General features: G+C 41.5%; 1 protein-coding gene across 1 annotated transcript in view; it reads right to left on the bottom strand.

The window, feature by feature from the left end:
- Positions 1–18,899, bottom strand: part of LOC110164222 (complement factor H-like) — a 43,759-nt gene that overhangs the window by 14,923 nt on the left and 9,937 nt on the right. The window contains exons 6-15 of the mRNA XM_055164757.1: positions 14,158–14,340; positions 12,884–13,087; positions 12,143–12,337; positions 11,516–11,689; positions 10,173–10,343; positions 9,457–9,627; positions 8,133–8,294; positions 6,242–6,439; positions 5,068–5,253; positions 210–347 (exon numbers count right to left, since the gene is read on the bottom strand). Coding sequence (XP_055020732.1) covers positions 210–347; positions 5,068–5,253; positions 6,242–6,439; positions 8,133–8,294; positions 9,457–9,627; positions 10,173–10,343; positions 11,516–11,689; positions 12,143–12,337; positions 12,884–13,087; positions 14,158–14,340 — 1,782 coding nt within the window. The remainder of the gene's footprint in view (positions 1–209; positions 348–5,067; positions 5,254–6,241; positions 6,440–8,132; positions 8,295–9,456; positions 9,628–10,172; positions 10,344–11,515; positions 11,690–12,142; positions 12,338–12,883; positions 13,088–14,157; positions 14,341–18,899) is intronic.

Raw genomic sequence — 18,899 nt, forward strand, 5'->3', positions numbered from 1 at the left:
GCTGCAACGAAAAATATGATCAAATGCCATAATGTTCAACTACTGTCACAAAATAAACAATGGGTTTATTTAAAGCTGCACAATTTGGTGGAGAGTTCTTGTGGAGATGGTCATTACTTTGCCAAGAAAAAACTGAATAAATGTTATTTCTAAGTAAATAAATGCGGAATAATGATGTTGCTCTTACTAATCGATTAAAAAGCTCTTACTTTGTGCTGAAACGATGGCGTTCCCCGTCAGCAGCAGCAGTAAGGACACAGAGAGGTGCATGTTGAACCCAATGGTGGACTGTAGCTCAGTCCGACCGTCTCCCTCCAGTTTACACAAGTTTGAGCTGAGAGCGGTTTACATTAGCTCCAGGTCTCAATGCTCTTAAAGGGGCAGACAGCACAGTCTAAAGTCATTTAAAGGTGCACTATGTAACTTTCCTAGCAAAGGTGCCATTGCCTGATTTGGGGCTGGTTTTCAAACTGTGCTTCAGATACAGCCCCAGCGTTGAAGTTGCTATAGTAACCAGCTTAGGACAAATCTCATGTTTGACATTTATTCAATCAGATTTACTCTTGAATCTAACTAGAGGCACTGCTCTGTCTGAAGCTCTGCTGCTCAAGTTAGACTTTAATCTGAGTTTTGTTTTAACACAATCTGACTATAACCTGATTTAGCTGGAACTTCAACAGGTGAACTGATTTGTGTTGAGTTAGAGTTAGTGTTGTTTAAATCAATTTTGTTTAGTCAGATAATCTAAAAACTTATCAGGCTGTGTTTGCTAATGTGGTCATCGTGTCACCATAGTAACTGCTAAACATTCCTCCATAGACATATATACACGTGTGTAAATTGTCCATGGAATTTTTGGTGTTGATGACATAGGCCGAGGCTGAATTTGAGATTTAGGCATCAGTTAAACAAAAGTGACAACATTTTTTTACCAACTTAAGCTTTTTTCTAATGTGTGTCAAATGTGGACCGTCCTTGAAAAGTCCAAAGCTGTTATCACTCCTCAAAACAACCAATAAATAAAGTAAATAAAATAATTGATTGTAGTGTTTGCACAAAATTCAGGGCTGGCTGTTCCTGTAAGTTACAAACCTACCTGCTGTGTGGGTAGCTGGAAGCCATGATGGAAATTCTAAACAACATACATTGCCTAATTGTACTTTTCTATTTTATCTGATTGAAATTATAATGAAATAACCTCTCCTTAAAGTTAGGAGTCAAGAATGCCAAAGTCTGTCCTCAAAGGTGGTTCATAAAGTTTGACTATATGAACTTGCATCTAATGGATTTATTTAATTTCATTTAGTTTTATTTTGAGCTGCATTTGGATCCATCATACGTTGTCTTATTTTTGGGATATTCTTGGCCCCATTCAGTCAGGAAAATATGACTCAAACAGATGATATATAGGACCTCAGCTTAGAATAAAATGGTTCACAATATATACCTCAGCATTGCATTTTAACGTCTGGGTCATTTCACGCCAAATCTCCGAATGCCCCGGCTCAAACATCTCAGATTAGGAAAAGGAATAAGAAAAGTCCCAAATTTTAGCTCCCAACTCCTTACAGTTTTGTCATTAAAAAATATTTTGTCAACTCTGCCCTGAACTGTTTGGAGCAGAGTTTGCTGAGGAGCCAATTTCAGACTGCTGTATCTAAAAAACTATTTAAGGTAGATCCTTCAAATTTTCAGGGGTTAAAATTTGTCAAATGTACTTGTAGAATCTGGACTTTTACACATGTGCTTTTGATTTATCACAGATTTCTGGGGCTTGAATTTGCTAAAAATTTCTACTATTCAAATATGACGGCATCTTTGAAGGACTGTGGAAAGTGCAATTTCAAAGACAGAGGTTTGATATTGAACATACACCTTTCCACACACATGCTGTGGACTTTGTATTTTAAAACTGAACCTCTGTGATGAATACTCTACAAGATATTAAGTGTTAAAAAAAATAATTTGGTGCCACCTTTACCATGTTATACCATAAAAAATTACAGCACCCACCAACATAAAACAGACTGTTTTAGAAAGACTAGATGTTTGTTTTTAACATAGCCAAAATTTGTGATGGTGTTCTGCCTTATTTTCTCAAAATGAATTTTTGAAAATGTGGTGTCCACATACATGCAGAGCATTCATGGACTATGCAGGGACTTTCAGAAGCTTAGAAAACAATGATTTCATGACTGCTGTCATTTTTTTGGTATAACATGGTAAAGGTGGCACCAAATAAATTTTTTCCATTTTTAACAGTTAATATCTTGTAGATCAGGAGTGCTCAATACGTCGATCGCGATCTACCAGTCGATCGCCAAGGTCGTGTGGGTAGATCGGCGTGTCTCATCTCGGACTCGCGTTTGGACTCGGTCTTTTCTCTCACTCGAGGTCTGACACTCAACAAGTGCGATCATATTTCATTACGGCCGCTGCTGTTGGTAATAAACTTGTAGCGGGTGCAGGAGCGTGTGGGGCGTCTCAGTGCAGCCTGTGCGCTCATTTGAAACCCGCGGAGACTCTACGGCACATCACAAACACACACGCTCCCTATGCACGGCTCGTCTGCAACAGCGTGTGCCCTCGTGTACCAGCGTGCATCACAGGGCAGGTTCAACTTCCTAAACATCCTACCTGTCCATCTGCCTCACGTCAGCACGCCGCCCCTCGCCTTTTCACGCTCTCGCTCCTTCCTGCGTACAGCCAACACAAGCCCCTCCCACAGTGCGGCTGATTAGAAGAACAAGACCAAATGTCAAGCAAAAACGAGTCTAAATTTGTGTTCCAGTGTTGGCACAAAGCAGGTCTACAGCATAGAGCAGATCTACAGAACAGACCTACTGCCACATTTGGCTGAAGTTTGTCTAACAAAAGTGCACAAATGCATCTGTGTTTGTCACGATGTGCGTTTGGTTTGGTAAATGTGCAGAGGCTGGTAAATATCACTGCAAAACCAGAAAAGAATGTAACTCCAGTTTGGAACTTTAAAAAAACAGGTTTAAAAATCTTCCTTCACTTTTTTCACAGTTTTGTGTAAAGTGCCAGAGGAAGTTCTCTTAAAGAAGAGGTTCTCAAACTGTGGGTGAGGGTCCAAAAAAGGGGCACAGAGTGTTTCAGTGCAGTTTGTTTGGCTTTGTATTAGGTAGATCTTTATGACTTGGTCATTTTGTAAGTAGTTCGCATGCTCAAAAAGTGTGAGCACCCCTGTTGTAGAGCGTTCATCACAGAGGCTCAGTTTTAAAATACAAAGTCCACAGCATGTGTGTGGAAAGGTGTATGTTCAATATCAAACCTCTGTCTTTGAAATTGCACTTTCCACAGTCCTTCAAAGATGCCGTCATATTTGATTAGTAGAATTTTCGAGCAAGTTCAAGCCCTAGAAATCTGTGATAAATCAAAAGCACATGTGTAAAAGTCCAGATTCTACAAGTACATTTGACAAATTTTAACCCCTGAAAAATTGAGGGACCAACCTTAAATAGTTTTTTTTAGATACAGCAGTCTGAAAGTGGCTCCTCAGAAAACCCTGCTCCAAACAGTTCAGGGCAGAGTTGACAAAATATTTGTAATGACAAAACTATAAGGAGACTTTTAATATTGGAAAGTGTGTGAACCTTCTAGAATTTTTTCAGTCAAATCTGAGATGGTTGAGCGGGGACATTCAGTGATTTGGCGTGGAATGACTCATCTGAGATATAACTTGTATAAAGGAAACATTCTAGTGATGTTTGTACCTATTACATTGTTAATCACTATGACAACAGTATGTGTCATTATGAGATTTTATGTGATGTACAGAGCGCAGACTGGAGTATGTCACAAAAAGAAAAAGAAGCCATAAATCATCCAAATACTTTTGTCTTTAATCAACATGTAACATTTTAGAATGGTGCGGGTAAGATCTTGCAGCTCAGTTGGTAAGAGTGTTCGTCCACTCATTTGAAGGTTGATGGTTCAAATCCTGCTCTTGACATAAACATCATTGGTTGAGCGCTCAGATCCACTGACCCACAGGTTGGCTGGTGTGATTCCAGCTCCTACAGATAAATGCTGTAATTGTGTCCTTGGGCAAAACACTTAACCCACCTTGCCCTCAGTGTCTGCGTACACTGGAGTGTGAATAGGTGAGTGGTGCCTTAAAGGTGGAAAAGTTCTATAGAAAAAGTGACCATTTACCATTTGGGCTTAAAAATGCATTTTGTAACTTTTCTGGTGGAGGGTCTGTCAAATGCTTTTCTCCGTGGAGATTGTTGTTGCAGTGTATGTATTGAACCTTATTATCTTCCAAACTAACATCTGTGGAGACCCCCGCTCACAGTTAGAATGCCTCCCTTTTAGGTATTTGGGTTTTTACGTGCAATGCAACAAAACTGGCAAAATGCAAACAGAGCATTTTTCAGCTCTCAAAGACAACAACTTTGGATTAGTGAATTAATGTCACAATGGTGAATATAGCAAAATACTTCTCCAGGTGTGTTTTTGATGAGGGGACAACAATATAACATAGTTAAAAACTTAAACTTAAAAAAGTGAAATACCATAATGTGTTATTTAAAACAATGTTTATAATCTTACTTCCTGGTTGGACACGGGCAGTAGATACAACATATGTAGAGGTAATTCCATAACTGTTGCCTAGCAACCATTTTTTAAACAAGGGCCAAAGCTGGTCTACTCAACATTTATTAATTGAGAAATAAAAATATATGAAAACAGCTTGATTTTAGATAGATAGATTATTATAATAAATATTATAGTATTATTATTATTATTATAAGAAGTGTCTCTCATATGAACATTCCCACCAAACGAAGCAATAGAAATTAGAACCACATGAAAACCTGTAGTATGTTCTTTAATGTAACTCCTTTACAAAATTGTGCTTATCTGTAATAAACTGTACCAACATCACAAATGCTTTATTAATCAACTTCAGTCTCTATTACTTCTGGCTCTGAAAGACAAATAATTATGTAATTTAACAGACAATTCAATTTGCATTTCAGGATATGTAAAACAAAACAAAAAAAAAAACTTTAGAATATAAGCTTTGAAAATACAAACCATTACAACGGATGCTCTCCTGTTGCCACTTCCCATTTTTGCACACAATGGTGCCATTTCCTTGCATGATGTAATTATCCCGACACTTGTATTCAAGCACAGTGTCTGATAAGTACTCTTTCTCAAATGGAGCAAAAATTAAAGCATCCTTCACTTTAGTGGGTGGGCGGCACAACTTAGCAATGGCTAAAACAAAGAAGTAGACATGTCAAGATTAGACAGGCAGGCAAGTTTATTTGTATACAACATAAGCAAACCAAAACATCATAAAATTAACATAAAAAGAGAAAAGTGCAGAATGAAAACTTTCAGTCATATGCACAGCTAAACAGAACCTGTCCCACATCTTCAGGAAGGCTACACGTCTTTTCTGCAGGTTTTAGCTGCTGAAAACTGAAACACTGACTCTTTTCTGACTCTGGGCAACAGAAGGCCAGGACTGAACCTGGAATAAACTGGGACTAAACAGGGAGTAAAACCAGGACTAACAGGAGGCCGGTCCCTGAGGTCCTCAGAGTGCAGATGGTTCATATGGCACAAACATATCAGAGATACGGTGCTCGGCCCTGGAGAGACTTGTACACAAGCAGAGCCGCTTTAAAATCTATTCTCTGAGCCACAGGGGGCAGTGCAGAGACCTGAGCACAGGACTCATGTGCTCGTACTTATATACTTAGGTTAATCGATAATCTACATTATACAGGTCACAGTATACACAATGAGAACTAAAAGATGACTGTGACCCGGATTGAGACTAACCCAGACTGAGACACTGACACTGACCTGGACTGAGAGACTCAGGAAACCTTTGCAGGGGTTTTGAGCTAATTAGCTAATTAAGGTGTGACACCACAGCTGTCCAGTATTGAACTTTTTCACACTATTCTAACTTTCTGACACACTGAATTTTGGGTTTTCATTATCTGTAAACAATAATCATTCAAATTTCAAGAAATAAAGTGAAAGCTTCGCTGTGTGAGTCTTTATAATATATGGTTTTGACTTTCTGAAATTCATAACAAAGAATATTGAACGTTTTCACAACATTTTATGGTCTAGAGATGGACTAGTATGTATAGCAGAAAAAAATAATGCCACACCATACCAACGAAGCAAGTTCCGAGTTCGTATATTTTTCTGATTCTGAGACATGATGTAACACAGAGTGACTCACGTGTACAGATGCTCTTAAAGTCCACTTTTTCCTCTGTTTTGTCGCTCCATTTCCCTTCTCTGCAGGTCAGCTCCTGTAGGAGTGGTCTGTATCCAGCCTCACACCCAATCTGGATTCTGAATCCATTTGGGAATCTCTGATTCTCAGACATCACACTCACATTTGGGATATCAGGAACTGGGCCACAGTCTGTTTTGGCTGCAGGTCAAAATGAAACAGAAACAATACAGTATTTGAGAAGAGAGGGACACTGGGGACATGTGCATGGACAGTAAAAACCAAACAACGAGAACAATCAGATAACCCGACACCATCTCATTTCATCCTTCTTGACCAATTCTCTTTTATTGCTACTTTGCAGCTATTCCCTGGGGGTGTAATGCTAACTAATGCACTGCTCTGTCTGAAGCGCTGTTACTCAAGTTAGACTTTAATCAGAGCTTTATTTTATCACAATCTAAGAAGAAAGAGTTGAAACTACAACCAGTAACATGGTTTTTGCTGTTAAACAAGTCACAAGCCAGCAAACATTAGCCAGCAGTTTTTCAGTCACTCTCACATTTTTGTGGAAAATCAAGCACCTAATTAGGACAATGGACGCTCGTATTGATCACAGGATCCTGAAAATGTGTTGCTTAAATTAATTTTGTATTTTTTTTCTTCAGTTTTAAAACTTTCTGGCAGTGTTTGCTAATGTGTGGGTTGTGTTACCAAATGCTACTACAGCGCACTACAGGTGCCAACAATCAGAAAGCAATCAAAAATCAAATAATCTGTCTAAAGAGATGAGCTGACTACACTGAATCAAACACACCCTAGTTGTTTCAAGTATGGATATCTGTTATTACTTAAGTCCACTGAAATCCCCTGAGGTGTGAACTGTCACCTGAACCATATTTTACATATTTTCCATGCCCCGAGCAGATGATCTAAATCCTATTAACATACTCTGATTCCCCCTGTTGTTGTGCTTTAGACCCTAATTTCTGTTCAGAGGTGGACTGTCTTTCTAGACAAATGGCTATGATGTGTACTTCACCATCTCCACCCATTTAAAACTCCATGCAGACCCTGGATCATTGCTGTAACGTGGTTATCATGACATAAAAGTAATATGCACTACTGGTAGTGAGGAGCAAACCACCAACCTTTTAGTTAGTGGGAAAATATATGTAACTGAGCTGATGAAGGGAGGGACTAAAGTGCTACTTAATATACACTACCAGTCCAAAGTTTTAGAACACCCTAATTTTTCCAGTTATTTATTGCAATTCAAGTCGTGCAAGTCCAATGAAGAACTTGAAATGGTACAAAGGTAAGAACTGAACAGACAGAGGTTAAAAAATAAAGGTAAAAGAACAAAACAAAAGTCCAAGCTCTGCCAAAACTACCTCAGGAAAAAAGAACAAGATGATAAAGCTTGAAAACATGGAGTGTCCAGCAGCACAGTGTCCAGACTTAAACCCCATGGAGCTGGTTTGGGATGAACTGGACAGAAGAGTGAAGTGACCAACAAGTGCCACACATTTATGGAAACTTCTGCAAGAGACTTGGGAAGAACTTTCTCAACAATATTTGATTTCTGTTGTAAAAAGAACGAGCCACGAGTGTGTTCAGCTGTTATATCTACCAAAAGTGGACACTTTCATGAAAGTTTAGAATACATTTTGGTCAACAGCAAATGGTAAAAAACTGGAAAAAGTGTGGTGTTCTAAAACTTTTGACCAGGAGTGTATCCTTCCCTAATACATGATAGCTTATTTTGAAGTTTACCTTTTTGTCATATCTTCAAAACAATCTGTCCACCCACAGAATTAAAAGTTTTGGTCATTTTATAAATCAAAATCCAGTCATCCAATCACATATTACTATTAAAAAGTAAAAACATTACCAACACATTCTTGGGTGTTCCATTTGCCGTTCTCACACGAGGCTACGTCCCACCACCCTTTACCGAGCAGTTTATATTCAGGCAAACAGGTGTAGTACAGCGTGTTATTGTATTCATGTGAATACCCATTGGGGATATCAGATCCACTACATGCAGTTGGTACTAGAAAAAGACAATGTTAAATGTGATGGCTGAAGACAGAAATAAAAACACACAAACGTTAAGACAATGGGATCAAACTATTTCAAATTGTCACTTATCTTTTTTAAGCACATTCTAATAACATAGAGAAAAATCCTGCACACCATCTTACTTGCAAATTGTGAAATTTATTAGGACAAACCCTGCAATGTTTCAGCACTAGACCTTTGAGAACGAGAGCTCAGGTGGCCATCTTAAATAGGATGTGGCAAGCACCCAAGGGTGACAGGTCGTAAAGAAACAGTGTACCCAAAACACCATCATTCATAAAACAAAGACAATCAACATACAGTATAATCATAATAATAATTAAATATTAATCATTGCAGAAAAATCATTGAATAATAATAGAAAAATATTCTTATATTCTTATTTTTCTATTATTATTCAATGATTTGTTATTATTTTTCTTATTTTTCTTTTTTTTTTCTTTCTATGTGTGTTTTGTTTTTTCTCTTATGTTCTTGGGCTGCTCCCTCTCCTCCAACGCACCCATCTCAAGAAATTGATGTGCGAAGTTCTCATTCTTCAGGCATATCCTAATAAAATCTATTTGGTACCATTTAATAATAACTACATCTTAAATAGCCTCATAGGAGCATGAAGAAAAACTTAACTGATAATGAACAAATAGTTTATTAAAAATTATTCACACTTAGTAACTATTAATTAAGGAGTTAGGGTATTTCTTAAGTAGTTACTAAAACTAATCACGCTTAATAAACTATTAATAATAACTATCTTTATTTAGGCTATTTCAATAATTACAGAGTGTTACCCCTTATTTTATTTTATATACTGGCAGATTTGTTCAGTGTGAGGGGAGGCAAGAGCCAGTTCATTCTAGTGATTACTGTACTTTCATACCTATTTCAGCTGCCCCCTGAATTAAAGTAGGACTAAACACTTAAACTCCGCCCACTAAAAGATAGAGTGAAGGGGGAGGAGGGGCGGAGTCGGGAGGTATAAGGAACAGCGTCATTGGTCTAACAGGGATCCACACTTCACACTCCGCCCCTGCAGCAGGTGTTTGAATCAGAAACACATGGCTGTAATCATCACATTCTAGAATCTGAAAATCACGAACAGAATCAAATATATTTATATACATACTAGTACATACCTTCACACTGGTGGTTGTTGATCCACTCTCCAGACTGACAGCTCACTTGGAACGTTTCTTTTAGACCAGTGCTGCAGCTGAGAGTGACCTCCTGGCCATGTGCATACTGCTGCTCAGGGGGGGTATCCATCTCTGCATTTCTGATATTTGGTGGTTGACTGCACGGGACATCTACACCAGCACAAAGTCATACATTTAAAGTTGCTGTGTCAGATTTAAAAAAAATTAACAAAACAAAAACCTAGCAGCTAGATCATGTTTAACTGTTTGCAGTGGTCCAAAGTAATTCTTTCCTTACCTTATGCATTTAGACCATCCTAATTATTCACCACAATTACTTCGTACATGCTTTTCACAGCTTTCAGAGGCCAGAGTGGTGTTTGTAGTCATAGTAATGTTAACAACTAGCATGCTGACCACACACTGATGATTCTCGGACAATAAAATGGACTTATTTTGAGCTCAACAGCTGCTTATACAAAATATCTGTATATTTAAATAAATAAATAAATGAATAAATGACACGGGGAACAGGGGTCGAAATGGCTGTGCTGGACAACTTAAATATAAAATATAAAATTAAAAATTAAATATTAAATAAATCTGGTGTCCCCACATATTAACATGTATTCAAATAAGTTTTACTTTTGCTCAGTACTAAATTGTACTTAAGTAAAAGTAAAAGTACACATGAAAAATACTACTCAGATATTTACTTTCACATGATTTGTCTTTCTTCCACTGCCCAGAGTCACAGGTCACTTTGAAATGATCAGTGTCACCATTGCATCTGAACCAAACAGAAGAACCATCTTCATATGGGTTTCTTCTGGACCTGTCAAGCATCTCTCCATTTTTAACCATGGGTGGTGTCTCACAGCGCTGCCCTACAGAAATACAATACACACAGTTCATTTAAAGGTGCATAGTGTAACTTTTCTCGTGGAGAGTCCATCACCTGCTTGTTTCTATGGTTATGTCTTTGCTCTGTCTGGAATGTTCCACAGTATGATATTAAATATCTCCATTACATTACAATTTAATACATTACATGTATTAAATTACTGGTGGTTTTATAGCTCAAAAATACTTAGGAAAACAGGCATTATAACTGTGAGCGGGGTCACCTCTCCACATATCTGGAGCCTTACTTATAAAAGATTGCTTCAAAATCTACATGAAAGAGTTTGTACGGACAAAACGCAGATTTCATGTACCAGAAAAAATACTGGGATTTGTAAAACCTTCCACAGCACTCCCTCGTGGAATCGCGGTGCCGTGCGCATGACCACAGTGACTTTGACTGTCTTTTGGCAGCGTGCTTCCTCTGTGGGTCAGCTGTAAGAGATGGTCAGACGTGTGTCCAGAGATTGTCTCATAAATGGACACAGTGACGCTACAGGGATCATCCAACATCAGTGTCAGCAAGTGCCAATGCGCTCTGGTGCACGTAGATGAACGTCCATGTGCACACATCTTTATTCCCTCTAACAATTGCAACGCTTTGTAAAATTACAATACACAAATATATTGTGCATGTTTCCCAAACGCTTCAATTACATTCTGTGTCTTTTTCTGGAAAAATAAAGTTAAAACAGGTTTAAACTTCCACTAAACACAACGTCCTCCTTTATAAATACCAACTTTGACGTGTGTACGCACATTTCTGACCTCATTTTATGCGTACAGAGGCTTTATAAATGCCTCTGTACACCCTGACCTGCAACTTTGTTTGGTTTGATGCGCATGAAGATAGGAAGGTTTAATATCATACTGTGAAACATTCAAGACAAAGTATTTGACGGACATCATTGCTTCATGTTTGACGTCTTCAGTATGTATCTAAAATTTTGAAACTTGAAAACCAAGCACTGATTGCGATGGTGTGTGCAAACTTTTGACTGGTAGTGTAGTTGTGTCCTTGTGTCTTTTTACACAAACTGCCACTTAACTGATGTAAAACTATGATAAATATTTACCACAAATAACATACACCAAACCAAGTCATCATTACAAAAACATGAACACCTGTCATTTACAGTTTGTAAATGCTGCTTACCTTTACACTCTGCAACTGAGCCTTTCCAAGTTCCACTTTGACAGTAAACGGAAAAGGTTCGGGTGGGTTCATAGGTGCATTTAAAATAAACTCTGTCATTGGTGTTGTATTTGTCATACTGATAATAATCAGTAATCTCAGCATTTTTATAAGAAGGTTTTGTGCAGCCTCTTTCTGGAAAACATGAAATTAGAAAATTAGAGCAAAGAACAGCATTTTGAATGAAAAACTAACTTTAAAAGCCCTACACCTGACTTGTATTTGAGCAAACTTTGTCTTGCCCCAGTACAGATACAGTATGAGCAGCTCATGAATAAGTCTACTGTGTACTGCATCTAAACTTTACAGCTTTTTATTAAGTGGTAATCAGGAAGTGTATTAGAATGCTAGTTGTTTGCATTGCTGATGCAAAACTCCGCTCTGGTCTCTGAAAGTTGTAAAAAATGCTTAGAAATTCTCAGGTACAGGGCCTTTAACGTTTACTTATTGCTTTTATTTATGTTATGTTTACTTGTAACAGTGAGTAATGGTTTTATACATATTTGTCAGTATATTCTCTGTAAATGTGACAGTGATGAATCCTAAAAATGTGTGTGTAAATATAACATATAAAATAGTCCACAGTACCTTTACAAAGAGGTTTTGGCTCCCAGCCTCGTCTGGTGCACCTGGCTCTGCTGTCCCTGTCCACAGCCTCAAAACCTCCACGACACTCATACCATAATATTTCATCAATGTCGGCTGAGGTCCGATAATGGTACGAATAATAACTACCTCCTTCCCACCGGGAGACAAGTGAATCATCTTTGAGACATTTGACCGCTGAAGTAAACACAAGAACAACACAAGGACATTAAAGAGATTTAAAGATTAACACTGATACTTTGCAGCTGATGACATCAACATTCACTGGAGTGTGAAGCTAACTGGAGGCATTGATCTGTCTGAAGCTGTGTTACTTAACTTAGACTTTAATCTTTAAACTTTGAGCTTTGTTTTAACACAAACTAACCAGAAAAACCTGACTGAGTTGGAACTACAAAGGGGGATCTGATTTGTGCTGTCAGACAAGTGTGAAGTATACATTAGCCGACAGTTTTTCACTTCGTCTCTGTCCCTTTTTGTTGAAAATCAAACACCTAAATGGGAGCATCACAGGCTCCTGAAAATGTGTTGTTTAAATGTGTTTGAATCCGTTTAGTATGTAAAAACTTATCAGGATCTGTTTGCTAATGTGTGCGTTGTGTTACCATGGTAACGGCTGAACATTCCACCACAGACATACATGCAGTACCCCCAGCGTGATGTCACTGCAAAGTATCAATTTCTAAATACATATTTGTGTGTGTAGTGTGTGTTGTTGCATACGTTGGCACACAGGGTTAAAGTCCCAGCTTCCTGTGCGTCCTGTGTTTTTACAAACGAGTTGAGCTGTCTGAAGCTCGGTGCTCTTCACCCACTTATTTTCTCCACACGTGACGGTCAAACTTTCTCCAGGGGTGAAAATGATCCTGTCCCGAGGATTGTAAGTAGTGCCTGATGGTGGGTCAGCACTGACTTTACATGTTATAGCTACAAGAAATCAGAAATCTGTTATTACTGAAGATATCTGGTTTAACACATGAGTTATTTGGTTTGTGCTAGATTCAGGTCCGGAGGGACGGACATTAAAATGTAGCTCTGGTTGCTGTCATTGCTCAATCTGGCACCTTTTATAATTTAATTTTATGTAATTAGTTGTTCTGTCACTGTTAAGTATTACTAAGCTTCAATATATTAATATTAAAAATTTCATGGCATATATTCTTAGAAATAGAAACAAAAACAATTGTATTTGACCATAATAGCTGATTTAAATGGTCACATGGTAAATGTGAGTCACATTTTATAAGCTCTTTTCCACTTTCAAGGCACTAAATGTGCTTCAAAGAACCATTCACCCATTCACACACACATTCATACACCAGTATATTCAGACACTAGTGAGTGTTATTCTGAGTAAATTTGATTGAACAAATCTAAAAAAAAATTATCTGTATCTGAGCATGTGCAGTATGGATCTAAAAAAAAATCCAGATACGACACTCCCCCTCTGTCCCCAAGTGAGATCGACTAGTGGTCGCTCCAGGTACTGCAGCTCCCAGGAGCTCCGGCCCAGAAAGAATCCTCCCATAAAACACAATGAGAGGATTAGTGTATCTGACCATAGAGCACAATACAATTTTGTGAAATCAAACTGCCTGTGTTCGACTGACAGGGCAACGACAGCTTTAACAAAGGTCACATTTTGTAGGATTCTTATGTTCATGTTGGGTTCATCTTCCAGATCTTATTATACTTCCATGATCTGCATTTCCAAATCGAGCAGTGGCAGTTGTCATGGTAATATGTCAGCTTCTGTTGCTGTGATCAGGCCTAAAATGTCAAGTTTTTAATGTTTTATTTTATGTCTAAGTTGAGATAAGGCTTCTAATCATGTTCCTAAACTTAACCAAACCCAAATCTTAACCATTTTCCTAACCTTAACCATAACTCGTTTCCTAACTTTAAAAATAAATTTGGTCACTTCAGAGAACCAGTCACAGCCAGGCGTCCCTCCCAACCCTACATTCTAGCATTAACCTTTGAATTTGTTGACTCACGTTCACACTGAGGCGTGGGGACCCACTGAGCTGACTGGCCCGTTTTCTCACACCTTGCAGGTCTCCCGTCCCTCTTTGTATAGTTTTCATCACATATGTAGTTCAACACATCCCCTTCTCTGTACACATCCTTCTTATTAGTAATTCTGAAGTGGTTCAGCGGAGGCTCAGAACACGATATTACTGTAAAACAAATCCAAAGCAACATGTTTAGGTTATTTATAGAGAGGTATTTAGTACAATGGAAACGAAAATGCTTAATATGCCACTCATTTCACCAAACAATGACTAATTACAGATGTTTTTTGTTTTTTTTCATGCCGATACTAATTATTTGAATCAAAAGCAACCGGGGTCGCTATTTGAGCCCAGTTTGGATTATTTCCCCTAAATTCTGTGATTTCAATTCACTACAAACCTTTTTTTTTTTTTTTACCACAAACCTATAAGAGAAATATATAGTCATGTTTTGGGTAGTTATTTTTTTAGACTAGTCTTCAAATAGAGCTTTATGTGCATTCTTTACTCAGCAAGTTGGTCAAAACAAAAGATCTGCTGGAGATTTAAAGCCAATATCAGGTTAAAAAGTGCAAATATGGACTATTTAAGATTTTACTAAAAACCTCCATCCATCCATTTTCGTCCGCCAGGTTGCGGGGGCAGCAGTCTAAGCAGGGACTCCCAGACTTCCCTCACCCCAGACACATCCTCCAGCTCCTCCGGGGGAATCCCGAGACGTTCCCAGGCCAGCCGAGAGACATAGTCCCTCCAGCGTCTCCTGGGTCTTCCCCGGGGCCTCCTCCCGGCGGGACATGCCCGGAACACCTCCCGAGGGAGGCGCCCAGGAGGCTTCCGGAACAGATGCCCGAGCCACCTCAACTGGCTCCTCTCGACGTGGAGGAGCAGCGGCTCTACTCCGAGCTCCTCCCGTGTGACTGAGCTCCTCACCCTATCTCTAAGGGAGCGCCCAGCCACCCTGCGGAGGAAACTCATTTCGAGCGCTTGTATCCGTGATCTCATCCTTTCGGTCACTACCCAGAACTCATGACCATAGGTGAGAGTAGGAACGAAGACTGACCGGTAAATCGAGAGCTTCACCACAATGGTCCGATACAGCGACCGCATCACAGCCGAAGCTGCACCAATCCGCCTGTCAATCTCATGTTCCGTCCTCCCCTCACTCGTGAACAAGAACCTGAGATACTTGAACTCCTCCACTTGAGGCAAAGACTCCCCACCCACCCGGAGAGGGCAAGCCACCTTTTTCCGTTCGAGAACCATGGCCTCGGACTTAGAAGAGCTGATCCTCATCCCAACCGCTTCACACTCGGCTGCAAACCGCCCCAGTGCACGTTGCAGGTCCTGGATCGATGAAGCCAACAGGACAACATCGTCCGCAAACAGCAGAGATGAAATCCTGTGGTCCCCAAACCGGACCCCCTCCGGCCCCTGACTGCGCCTAGAAATTCTGTCCATAAATATAATGAACAGAACCGGTGACAAAGGGCAGCCCTGGCGGAGTCCAACGTGCACCAGGAACAGGTCTGACTTACTGCCGGCAATGCTGAACACAGCTCCTGCTCCGGTCATACAGGGACCGGACAGCCCTTAGCAAAGGGCCCCGGACCCCATACTCCCAGAGCACCCCCCACAGGACACCACGAGGGACACGGTCGAATGCCTTCTCCAGATCCACAAAGCACATGTGGACCGGTTGGGCAAACTCCCATGAACCCTCGAGCACCCGATGGAGAGTGTAGAGCTGGTCCAGTGTTCCACGGCCAGGACGAAAACCACACTGCTCCTCCTGGATCCAAGGTTCGACTCTCGGCCGGATTCTCCTCTCGAGTACCCTGGCATAGACCTTACCGGGAAGGCTGAGGAGTGTGATCCCCCTATAGTTGGAGCACACCCTCCGGTCCTCCTTCTTATACAGAGGGACCACCACCCCGGTTTGCCAGTCCAGAGGTACTGTCCCCGACCGCCACGCGATGTTGAAGAGGCGTGTCAGCCAAGACAGCCCCACAACATCCAGAGACTTCAGGTACTCAGGACGGATCTCATCCAACCCCGGAGCCTTGCCACCAAGGAGCTTGCCAACCACCTCAGTGACTTCAGCCAGGGTGATGGATGAGTCCGTCTCCAAGTCCCCATCCTCGGCTTCCTCCTCGGAAGACATGACGGTGGGATTGAGGAGATCCTCAAAGTATTCCTTCCACCGCCGGACAACATCCCCAGTTGAGGTCAACAGCTCTCCCCTCGCACTGTAAACAGTGTTGGTGAAGAACTGCTTCCCCCTCCTGAGGCGCCGGACGGTTTGCCAGAATCTCTTCGAGGCCGTCCGATAGTCCTCCTCCATGGCCTCCCCGAACTCCTCCCAGCTCCGAGTTTTTGCCTCCGCAACCGCACGGGCTGCAGCAGGGTTGGCCAGCCGGTACCCGTCAGCTGCCTCAGGAGTCCCCCGAGCCAGCAAAGGCCCGATAGGACTCCTTCTTCAGCTTGACAGCATCCCTTACTTCCGGTGTCCACCAGCGGGTTCGGGGATTGCTGCCACGACAGGCACCACAGACCTTACGCCCACAGCTCCGAGCAGCCGCATCAACAATAGAGGCAGAGAATGAAGCCCACTCGGACTCCATATTTCCAGCCTCCCCCGGAATCCGGGAGTAGTCCTCCTGGAGGTGCGAGTTGAAAGTCCCTCTGACAGAGGGCTCCGCCAGACGTTCCCAACAGACCCTCACTACACGCTTGGGCCTGCCAGGTCTTTCCGGCTTCCTCCTCCGCCAGCGAACCCAACTCACAACCAGGTGGTGATCAGTTGACAGCTCAGCCCCTCTCTTCACCCGAGTGTCCAAGACACGCGGCCGGAGATCAGATGACACGACTACAAAGTCGATCATTGACCTCCAACCTAGAGTGTCCTGGTGCCACGTGCACTTATGGACACCCTTGTGCTCGAACATGGTGTTTGTTATGGACAAACTGTGACTAGCACAGAAGTCCAATAACAAAACACTGCTCGGGTTCAGATCGGGGAGGCTGTTCCTCCCAATCACCCCTCTCCAACTGTCACTGTCGTTGCCCACGTGAGCGTTGAAGTCCCCCAGGAGAACAACGGAGTCCCCGGTCGGTGCACTGTCTAGTACCCCTTCCAAGGACTCCAAGAAGGCCGGGTACTCTGCACTGCTGTTCGGCCCGTAGGCCACCACAGTGAGAGACCTGTCCCCGACCCGAAGGCGCAGGGACGCGACCCTCTCGTTCACCGGGGTGAACTCCAACACACAGCGACTGAGCTGTGGGGCAATGAGCAGGCCCACACCAGCCCGCCGCCGCTCCCCGCGGCCAACGCCAGAGAAATGGAGAGTCCAGCCCCTCTCAAGGAGTTGGGTTCCAGAGCCCAAACTGTGCGTGGAGGTGAGGCCGACTATATCTAGTCGGTAACGCTCAACCTCCCGCACAAGCTCAGGCTCCTTCCCCCCCAGCGAGGTGACATTACATGTCCCCAGAGCTAGTCTCCATGTCCGGAGATCCGGTCGCCGACTGCCGCCCAGATCTCTCTGCACCGGCCCCATATGGATCCTCCCGCGGGTGGTGGGCCCACGTGAGGACGGCCCCACGTCACTTGTCATACAGGGCTTCTGAACCGTTCTTCGTCTGACCCGTCCCCCCGGACCTGTTTGCCTTGGGTGACCCTACCAGGGGCATGAAGCCCCCGACAACATAGCTCCCGGGATCATTCGGGCACTCAAACCCCTCCACCACGATAAGGTGACGGTTCAAGGAGGAGTAAAAAAAAAAACCTTCCTTTTTTTTTTTTTATGAAGCTAATTTTTTTGCTTGCTGTTTGGACACTGCAGCAGTCAGCGTATATGACATGCGGTAATTCAGTAAGTGTTACCTAGCTTTGTTGTTTTTAAAATTGCACAATAGTTATGATAAGAATAAAAATAAATCAAAGTTTAGACTTCCAGAAAAATGTCTTCTTTGTTGATGGAATGTTAATGTTAATGAGTATGAGTAGAGGTACTTTCTGTTAGTTAGTTAGTTAGTTCAAACCTGCACATGTAAATGCAATTCACATAACAACGTAACAATACTCAGGGCATCACTGTCTCTCCTCCAGGTATTTTTTCCATTATTTCTCTTTTAAATAGCGAAGGAGAAATTCAATTTGTCAGGACAAAATTTATTTGGTCGAATACATTTCACAGTTCATCCAAGCTGCTTCTTCATTTCTGGTCAGAATGCTGGTGGGTACTTCATTATATCTGCCAGCAGGGAGGCGCTAACTACAGTGAAACTACTCTGAAATGAACACACCTACTTGTTTAGAGTTTCTGTTAGTTAGTTAGGCCTATTGAAATACACTGAGTGTGGGGTCATATTAGCAGAATCATTCAGGGCCCTAATGGAGTTTTCACACCTCTGGACCTGACCTGGCTGGCTATTGTTCTCTTGTTTGTTTTGATTTAGGTTGGAGGATGGAGCTGTAAATAGGAGATAGACAGTGTCTGAGAAGGATTCTCGTTCTTAACAAAATATCTTCTTTAAACTCCCCCCTCAAAACTATTCTTTTGTCTGGCTCAAATCTGTACCTCACTGTCACTGCCGAGTATTTAGCATTTAGGTTTCCACTACATTTACTCATCTATTATAACTCCCAAAAACACATTTTGTTCAACTCTATCAATATATGTATTAGCTATGGTTATTTGGACTGGTATGGGACTTTTACAATTTCC

Source organism: Boleophthalmus pectinirostris, unplaced genomic scaffold (assembly GCF_026225935.1).
Source record: "Boleophthalmus pectinirostris isolate CB_2022bp ecotype Guang Dong unplaced genomic scaffold, ASM2622593v1 HiC_scaffold_7, whole genome shotgun sequence".
NCBI classification, from domain to species: Eukaryota; Metazoa; Chordata; class Actinopteri; order Gobiiformes; family Gobiidae; genus Boleophthalmus; species Boleophthalmus pectinirostris.